The 9,491-nt window shown below is 36.4% G+C and overlaps 1 protein-coding gene and 1 non-coding gene across 2 annotated transcripts; both read left to right on the top strand.

The window, feature by feature from the left end:
* Window positions 1–5,186: 5,186 nt before the first annotated feature.
* Window positions 5,187–6,723, top strand: LOC122042823 (transcription factor bHLH18-like). The gene is made up of 4 exons (XM_042603149.1): window positions 5,187–5,327; window positions 5,398–5,826; window positions 5,900–6,322; window positions 6,413–6,723. The coding sequence occupies exons 1-4, from the start codon at window positions 5,292–5,294 to the stop codon at window positions 6,485–6,487; spliced, it is 963 nt and encodes a 320-aa protein (XP_042459083.1). The 5' UTR covers window positions 5,187–5,291; the 3' UTR covers window positions 6,488–6,723.
* A 759-nt stretch (window positions 6,724–7,482) lies between these two features.
* Window positions 7,483–7,554, top strand: TRNAQ-UUG. The gene has a single exon. It is a non-coding gene; the product is annotated as a tRNA-Gln (tRNA).
* The last annotated feature ends 1,937 nt before the right edge of the window (window positions 7,555–9,491 follow it).

The raw sequence follows: 9,491 nt of genomic DNA, 5'->3' as shown, positions 1-9,491 counted from the left end.
CTAGTCACTTCTACATTGTTTTCACGTGTTTTGTTAAATGCTAAGGACGAATTAACCTCATAAGGCACGTAGGCAGCTTTGTTTGTGGAGTTTGCTTCTAATTCTACTTTATTTACTGAATAACATATTATGGCTAGTACATATTCTAAAGTTTCTTCTTGTTTTTTCTTGATATTTATATCTTTGGCTGAAGTAATTTCTCAATCAACGTATGCTAAAACAACTGACAATGAACGCTGCCAGGAATCTACACTTTGTTTATTTCGTATAATTGTCTTCTAGTTGTCTAGCACCATTTTTTGTCTTGGAACCCTTTGTATTTCTCTTAATCTATTAGTCTCCTTCATGCCCCCTAACTTTATGTGATTTTAAAAAGATTTCATTCAAAAGCTAGCAGTTTTTTTTTTTTTTTTTGGTTTATATGTTATATATAGAATGGGAGTCTTGATGTAACTGTAAAATTATTGTCATGTGAGCTTATAGATCATGAGTTCAAGTCGTAGAATAGTCTCTTACAATGTAAAATAAGACGTGTGATCTTATGGTCTGTGTTGTTGATATTGGCTGCCTTATGTCCGTGTAAATGTTCGATCCTGAAAAGAGTCAGAACACGTTAATTGTTTGGTTTTAATGGATTAAATTCGTTGAATCTGATTCCTTTGTACGCCATGAGTTGATTTGCTAGCTAGCATTTTCTTCATTTGTATACGATGGAAATGAATCCCCCACTGTTTGTTTGAGCTAATTAATGTGGCAGAGTTAAGGATATAATTCACGTCCGGGGCTAGTTATGGGTGGTTATCATAAGCATTAGGGTTTGACTATTATATCTGAAAATCCAATAATGATTGGAATTACACGTGTGGTAAAAGGTGAAATCGTTCGCCCCTAGCGCTCCTATCGCATCCGACCCCACACCATCACGAGTGAGGTAAGTCACAACAGCCGAGAGGGCAAGTGGGTGGGGTGAGTTGCACAGGGTCCGGAGATTTACACCCCAACAGTTCTACGGTTCGACCCCACGATCTCATATGACAAGCATGTCATTACTTATCATCTCGGATCACTCGTGGGGTCAATGATTGGAATTACACCAGCTCAGCTGATAGGTTGCTTGCCTATCTTTCCCTTGGTTCCAAGCTGACTTGCAATCATATACATTTCTTTTGTTGTCATTGATGATTTTGCTAGTGAAGTAGTTGAAGCACTGTGATCGTTGTTCATGTACCAACTGATATGCGGCAGCACTCCTAAAATATATCATCTTAGCTGTCGATACATGTCTCATTCTTTAATTCCGTCTGTCAACACAGGCAAAAAGAGAGAGGAAGATGTGTGTGTTTAAATTGTGCCAATCTGAATCTCGAGCAGTTAACAAAGATACTTCTCCCGTGAGGAAATTAATTGATAAAAATAATGGTGAGAGAGCACAGGTTATTAAACATGGCACAGCACAGAACAGAACAACACAGAAATGCAGCCCCCACTGGTCATCTTTGTGAGTGACCTCCATCCTTACCTGCAGCACCATGAAGTGGAGTGATGGGGTTGGACAGTCCCCTGCAAGCACAGACAATAGAGCTAGGGGATGGATCCCTTCCTTTCTCAATTACTGTCCTGCTGCAGAGTGACAGTGATGATGGATGGGTCCGCGGACCCAACCCTAATGAAGAAACACTGGCTGATCCCAGCAGCCTGCCTATGACATGCAAGTGAAGTAATAAGTTAACCTGCACCACGGCAACCTACCTACAGTAGCCTTTTGTTTTAATCAATTTTGTGTTTGTTCTCGTGCTTGAGTAATTAGTATCATCTAGCTAGGTTTGACTGTTTTAGTGCATTTTTATGCAAAATATTGTTTGCCAACCTGTTTGATGAAATAAATTGATAGTCAAAACTCAAAAACAGATAATGTCAGTATAGTGGATGAGACTTGAGAGGGGAGATAGTTTGGCATTTTGAAGTAGAAGAATACAAACTCAGCATATAAAATAGATGTCAGTATAGTGGATGGTACGGGTGAGTATGATTTGATATTGAACAAAATAAAATCAAATCAAATAATTATTAATTAATTATATTTTTAAATTCTAGGCAAATATTTAAGAGCTACTTGAGCAATGATATGCACAAGGAAAAAATCTCAATGAAAACCTCAAGGATAGACACATAAAGTCATGGCTCACCATTTCACTTTTTGTGGGCCCCATCATTTTATGTGTCTATCCTTGAGATTTTCATTGAGTTTTTTTCTTTGTACATATCATTTTTCAATATTTAATACAAGGAATTTTGAGCTCGAGAACACCTGAAACACAAGGAATACACTAGCCAACACATGGAGCATCATGTACTAATTTAATTTCTAATTATTTTTAATTACTTTGCTAACACACGAATCATCCAACCTAGATAGCTAGTAAGAGAGGGATCGGATCTTGCGTTGGTGTTTTTTAAATATAAAATATGTCAGAAACGATTTCCCCTCCCCATGTGGCTCGATCTCCGAATTGCTTGGGGGAATCGGGTACAGAATAATCCCTCGACTTTGTGTTTAACAATTGTTTTTGCTTAATTAATTAATGTGCTTTGCGTAATTAATCTGTTGTGCCATCTGGAAGAGCAGTTTAAGCTAATTAATTAAGGTTAGTGATAACATTATTATCATATTTAATCGAAAGGGAATCTTTACCAGTTTTCTTAATTTACTAGTTGTTTTGATCTGATAGAGCGTTTGAATTCCATAGATCGAATCCCATTAGATCTTCAAATCCTAGTATTTTAAGGACTAAAATATGTTTTATATTTAATTTAATTATGCAATTGCTGTGAGTATCGTATTTTAAATAAAACGAATTAATTTGTTGCAATTAAAAAATTTGTTGTGTTGATAACTTCTCGGATTAATTGGAATTAATCCCAATTGATTGATTGTTTTACATAATTCAGCGTCCTTTGATTTTTCCCTGAAATTTATTTTTTTATTCTATTATTATTAAAACAAAAAAAAACTTAATTAAAATCTGCTTCCATTTTCTTAGATTCCCAACTAGATGCAGATCAAATTAACTTCTTGTAGATCTTGATGACACGAGGATATATGATAATATGAATTATAATAATGATGATAATAATGCCTCGACATGCACTTGAACAACTGCTTAATTTTTAAATATTTGTTGTTAAAATTTAATCGGATCTTGTAGTTGATGGCACAGATGGCAGGTCATCATATCTATATTTTAATTGTTTCTTTTAATAATGCCATGCTGTCTCTACACATTTTTTTTCTTTTAAAAAAAATAATAAAGAATTTATGGGTTTAGTGTTCAACACGTGATATGGAATTCATCGATCTCTAGATATTTCTAGTGTTTAAGTTAATTATTATTTTGGTATGGCTTCATTTTTCCTTGGAGAAAAAATTTAAATAATTGATCGGAGTAAAATATTAATTTCTAAATATTTCGATAAAACAAAATGTGCCCATTATGGGCAAAAGCCATAAGGTGGCAGAGAGACAAGGCTCGCTGGTTAATTAATCAAGTTGGCAAATTTTAACATTATTTTACTTGCATAATTAATTCCATCTTAATAATTATTTTTTTAATTACGCGATAGGCAATTTAATAATTCCATTATTATATATATTGAGAGAAATTTTTATTTTTAAAATGTCTTCTGTGGGTTCCTAAATCATCAAAGTAGTTATAAAATTTTAAATTATTTTCCTTTTAACACCGTTCCCCAAATGCCTTTCCAAGTTACATTTTATGATTATCGAAACTATTATTTTTACTTAATTTTATTTTAGTATTTTTTTATATCAATTTGGATTTAGATTTGATTCCTAATTTGGATATTGTAGTTTTTTGGTCCATAAAAGATTTGACACAGCAAAATTTGTTAAGATTGTGCAAGCAACCAGAGATCCTCAAATTGTATTTGGAGAAAATGAAATTATTATGTTAATTTGTGTTTGAGTAATTAATTTTTATTAATCTTAACGCATGGTTGGGTCAAGATTGTCCCCCCTCTTTCTCACTATTTTGATCTCCAATAATTAAATCTAAAATCCCTTTCTTAATTAATTGATCGATTTATTATGTGGTGGGCTCGTATGTTCGATTGGATGTGATGACCGAGATTTTTGTGCCAGTCCTGCAAACAATCAGACGACACAGCTTTAATTAGGTTCATTGAGTTGTTCAATTTCAACTAGTTCAATAACTATGTGGTTGCCTTGTATGAATAACACCATGAAGATAATCTTGTTTTATGTTTAATTGGAAGAAGAAAAAAATGATTAATCAGGCTGGGTAACGTCGAGAGTGGGATAACCGATCCAGCTCCACGGAAGTTTAATTCCCACCGACCACCAGGGTAAATAGGGAAGCACTCGTAGCGGGTAGTCCAGGAGCTTAGTATCTTTTAGTTACGTGTCTCATTTGGAGGACAAATTTCTATAAATTCATCATAACTAGGGATCGAATCCCGATTTAATTAGGAAGAAGCTTGATTAGATCATTGAATAATTCATAAGATTTGTGATCGATAAACATTTTTTTTTTTGTAAAAAAAAAACAGAGAATGGAACAATTCCAATAATTTGTTTGGCATTTATGTAGCAATTAATGAGAGTAGCTGTTGATAGCTTGATGGGTAGCTGACACTCCAGGCAATGGAAGGTGGAACAGGGCCTTCATTACTCTCTTTCTTAGCTGTAGTTCATCAGATAACACACTAAATAAATTCAAATTGCAATATATCTCCCTTTTGTTCATTTTGTTCTCGGGTTTAAGTATTTGATTCTACTTTTCTCATTTGTCAACTAAATGTGTGGTAAAAAGTGAATATTTAATCAATACTTTTACAAACCATTTAAATCGAATCAAGTGGTTAAAGTTTTATATAAATAATTAAATTAGGTCTAACAAAACCTTGCTTGGTAAATTTAATGCTTTAGATGTTTTTCTTTTTTTTTTTAAAAGAAAGAATCTTGGGGTCGCAACAGAAATCCACAGCAATTTCATAGGAAAAATCAATGATTTGATGATCAAGTTGACAAAAGACAAGTTATAAGCTCTGTTGCTTCCTGCTGAATCAGAGTCGTAATAAATAACAAAACAATCAAGTGGAGACAGATAAACAAATGGAGATGGAGAAGGAGAGACGTGTCTAGTTTCAGAACCCTATTTAATCCACCAAAAAGCTTTAGATTGAAATTAAAAATAGCGTCTTCTTCGAGATATTTGGAAAGACTGCTCTGTCAGCTTCTCTGTTTCTCAACCATGGAAGCCATGGCATCTCCATGCTACTCTGATATGGTATGATCATCAACACCTCAAGATGAATGCTTCTTCAAATTTTAAATGAAATCAGTATGGGACCGTGCAGGGAGTGGATCAGGGATTCTTCAACCAGTGGGATTTGCAGCAGCTGGAGGTGGTTCTGGGACGAGATCACTTCGAGCAGAGTCCTTCCTCCGAGAGCCATACCGAGAGGCCCATGAAGCAACTCAAGAGCAGCAGCTGGAGCTCCTGCACCACCACTGCCGACCAGAACTCAGCCTCGGCTCCGAGAATTCTGTCGTTCGGCGATCCCGACTCGCCGGTCTGCCGGTCGAGTTTTTACGGTAGCATGGTGAAGAAGGTGGAGGAGGCGGCGGAGGGGTCTGTCAGCATTAATATTGGCTCCAAGACGAGCTCCGCGGCGAAGAGGATGTCCGGGCAAAACCACGAACACATCATGGCGGAGAGGAAGCGGAGGGAGAAGCTGAGCCAGCGATTCATCGAGCTTTCGGCCATTGTCCCAGGTCTGAAAAAGGTAGCAGCTAGCTAGCTGTTTTATTCAGTTTCTTTGTGCCTTTAATTTCTTTCTTTCTGAATTTGAATTGAAGATGGACAAAGCTTCCGTTCTCGGCGATGCGATCAAGTATTTAAAGCAACTCCAGGACAAGGTTGTGAACCTCGAAGACCAGGTCGCCAAGAGGAGCATCGAGTCGGCGGTTCTGGTGAAGAAGACTCAGCTACTCGTCGATGGTGACGGTGACGATGACGACGACGACGACGACGACGATACCTCCTCGAGCGATGGCAACTCCGAAGAGGATCAACGGCGGCTCAGCAGCGGCGGCTCCTTGCTCCCCGAGATCGAGGCCCGAATCTGCAACAAGTCCGTCTTGATCAAGATCCAGTGCGAGAACCGCAAAGGCGTGGTGGTGCAAGCGCTCTCGGAGATCGAAAAGCTGCACCTCTCAGTAATGAACACGAGCGTGATGCCATTCACTAGCAATTCTCTCGACATCACGGTCGCCGCTCAGGCAAGTTAATTATTTTTTCTCTTGTTTTGCTTCGATCGGAAGTCGACTTCTGATATATATAATTACGTACGGACGTCCGGTGATGAACAGATGGAGGAGGAATTTTCGATGTCGGCTAAGGATGTGGTGAAGAGGTTGAATTCAGTATTCAGACAATTCAAATGAGGCGATGATCGATCGTAGAGAAGATTAAGGCTGGATCGATCACCTCTCGATCGATCGATCGATCGTTTTCTTTTTCTTGTTTGCATGATATATTCGATCATGTTATCAGAAGAGTTACCAGCTTTTTTCCCTTTTTTGCTTCTTTCTATGGAATCTGGCTTCCATCGAGAAGTTGACCCTTGTAGCCATTGGCCTGCCTTGAGGAAGGAAGGATCATAATAACTTAATTGGCTGTATAAATCTATGAATGATAAGCTGTGTTTATCCTCATGAACAAGAAATTTAAAAGAAGAAATCTAACTGCAGAAACGGCAGGTGGAAGTCAACGTCTTTGATGATACAGGAAATCTAAACTAAAATGACGGGTATCGATTCATGAAAATGAAAGTTTGATTATGACCATGCTTTTCAGTCCTTATCAGAGATATTGATTTTGCAAACAAAATTAATAATTTTGGGGGGAAAAAATTGAATTCAGAGATGTAAATTTATGAATTTAAGTATTCTGATGCTCTGGTGTGCGAGATATACCTGATACGCTTTTGACTGTATAATCGGTTAATATGGGAAGTGGAAAAACAATTAATCACTTCTTCTGCAAGTATTTTATGATAGCCAAAGGAATTAAATGGGAAGAGGGTTTTTGATTAAATGAATGGGAAAGAATTTGAGGAGGATCGATATTCGAACACAGATTCATGTCTAGATAAATGAAGAAACATTTATTTTCTTTTGAATTAAAAGCAATAGTTTAATTGAAAGTCTACCCAACTTTTCAAACAAGTTAAAACTATTTCAAGACAAATATGGGGTTTGCAGATATTTAATTGAAGCCCAATACCTAATAACACTAACACCTTAAAATAAATTTATAACGCCCAAGATTTAAATTAAGATCATAATCTGTATCTCTCATAAAATTTAAGAAAAAGGAGATGAAATATGTGTTGGAGTTAATATTACTTAAATATTTTTGAATCCCTGTACTACAAAGTGGTTCTATGGTGTAGTGGTTAGCACTCTGGACTTTGAATCCAGCGACCTGGGTTCAAATCCCGGTAGGACCTTTGTTGTGTTAATTTTAGATTGAAATAATGAAAAGGTTTAATTGTATGCCCTATCGAGAGCTAATTGTTTCAATTTATGGTTTTTTACCCATACTAGGAATTGGTATTTTATATCTATTTTGTTTTCTCATTATCCCTTATAACAAGATACTAATATTTTATTTTCTCGTTATCCCTAGGGATGTAAACGAGCCGAATAGTATTTGGCTACTATTCGGCTCGGGCTCGGCTCGTTTAAGTTATATTCAAGCTCGAGCTCAAGAATCGAGCTTTTATCACAAGGTTCGAGCTCGGCTCGTTTTAGAATTATCAAGCTTGCGAACAGTTCTAGCTCGGCTCGTTATTAGCTCGATTATTAAAGTTAACGAGCCTAATTTGTTAAGAGAGCTCGGACTCGTTTTTGGGCTCGTTTAGAGCTCGTTTTGGCTCATTTTAGAGTTCTTTTTTGGCTCATTTTAAAGCTCATTTTAAGGCTCATTTTATAACTCATTTTTTTAGCTCGATTTAAGGCTTGTTTTAAGGCTCGTTTTTTTGGCTCGCGAGCTTATAAATGAACATGTTAACAAGCTCACGAGATGAATATCCTTAAGCTCGAGCTTGGCTCGATAAAACTGTTGAGCTCGAAATCAAGCTTGAACTCAGCTTGATAAGATAAACGAATGAACTCGAATGAGCCTTTTACCGAATCGAGATCTGAATAGCTCGCGAACCGTTTAGTTCATTTACATCCCTAGTTATCCCTTATAACAAGATACTAATTTAAGGATTCGATCTTCATTTACATATCCACTATTAAAATATTCATTCTCAAAGCGGTAGCTACCTTGGTAGGTGCTGCTGTAACTTAGTTTAATTAAATCTCAACTTTATGTTAATTAAAACAATTAACTCTCAACTAAATGGGTATTCCAAATAGGTTTTCACTAAATCCTATAGTTTTATCCCCTTAATCGAGTCACACGAACTCCATTTAAATCACGAAAAAATTTCTAAATTTTTTTGAAAAATCCAATAAGGCTATTTCTCCAATAACACTTAATATTGAATTTGTCGTATCTTAATTTTCCCTCACTAATAAAAATTTAGTTCCAAATTTACTGCTCAACTTAGGGATCCTCATCAAAAGGTAACAATCAAGCAACATACTCATAGACCACCCAATGCAAGTTTCATGAACAAATCTCTAACCGTGGATGACTTTGTGGGTTATGAGCTCACCCTGCTTCCGCTACTTTCACATTGCTGTGGAGCCAACTGTGGGTAAAATCTACTAGTCATAAATGATCCTCACAACTACCCCAGAAATCCATAACACACATTATCAACAAATCCTCCAACATCTGTATAGTGCGCTCAAAGTGTTTATATGTCCGAGGGTAAAAAGTTGTACTGAAATAGTGCTCTATACTCATGGTTTGCTATAAAATCTATCAAAATCATAATATGAATCATGGATCTCTATTCGATATAATACTCAAAGACATACCATGAGATCTAGTAATCTCTCTAAAATACAACTCTGCTAATCAATCCAAAGAATCCGTCCTACTGATTGATAGAATGGAAGCAAATTAGTCAACCAAACAACATTTACTCACATCACATCATAACCTCTCCGTACCCTGGATAATCTCACAACAAAGTTCATCATAACATGCTCCTAATTCCATTCTAGAATATGTATCTACTGAAACACTCCTGTTGGTTTCTGATATTTACCCTTCACTTCTTGATATACTTGACATCAAGGTACAAAATCCGCGATATCTTTCTTTATGTCATTCCATGAATAGGAACACTCTAAGTCTCTATACAATGGACACCATCCGAATGTATCGCAAATCCTGAATGATGTGCTTCCTGCAGTAACTCTTTTCGGGCAGGAAGTGAATCAGGAATACACATCTCACATGCAAATAAAGAATCTCATTCACATT

The sequence above is a fragment of the Zingiber officinale genome, chromosome 2A (genome assembly GCF_018446385.1).
Source record: "Zingiber officinale cultivar Zhangliang chromosome 2A, Zo_v1.1, whole genome shotgun sequence".
NCBI lineage: Eukaryota > Viridiplantae > Streptophyta > Magnoliopsida > Zingiberales > Zingiberaceae > Zingiber > Zingiber officinale.
This window is presented reverse-complemented; position numbering and strand designations above follow the sequence as displayed.

Coding starts and splice junctions, on each gene's coding strand:
- LOC122042823 (XM_042603149.1), top strand. CDS start 5,292: ATGGAAGCCATGGCATCTCCATGCTACTCTGATATG. Junction 5,328..5,397: donor CTCCATGCTACTCTGATATG/GTATGATCATCA, acceptor GGGACCGTGCAG/GGAGTGGATCAGGGATTCTT. Junction 6,323..6,412: donor ACATCACGGTCGCCGCTCAG/GCAAGTTAATTA, acceptor GGTGATGAACAG/ATGGAGGAGGAATTTTCGAT.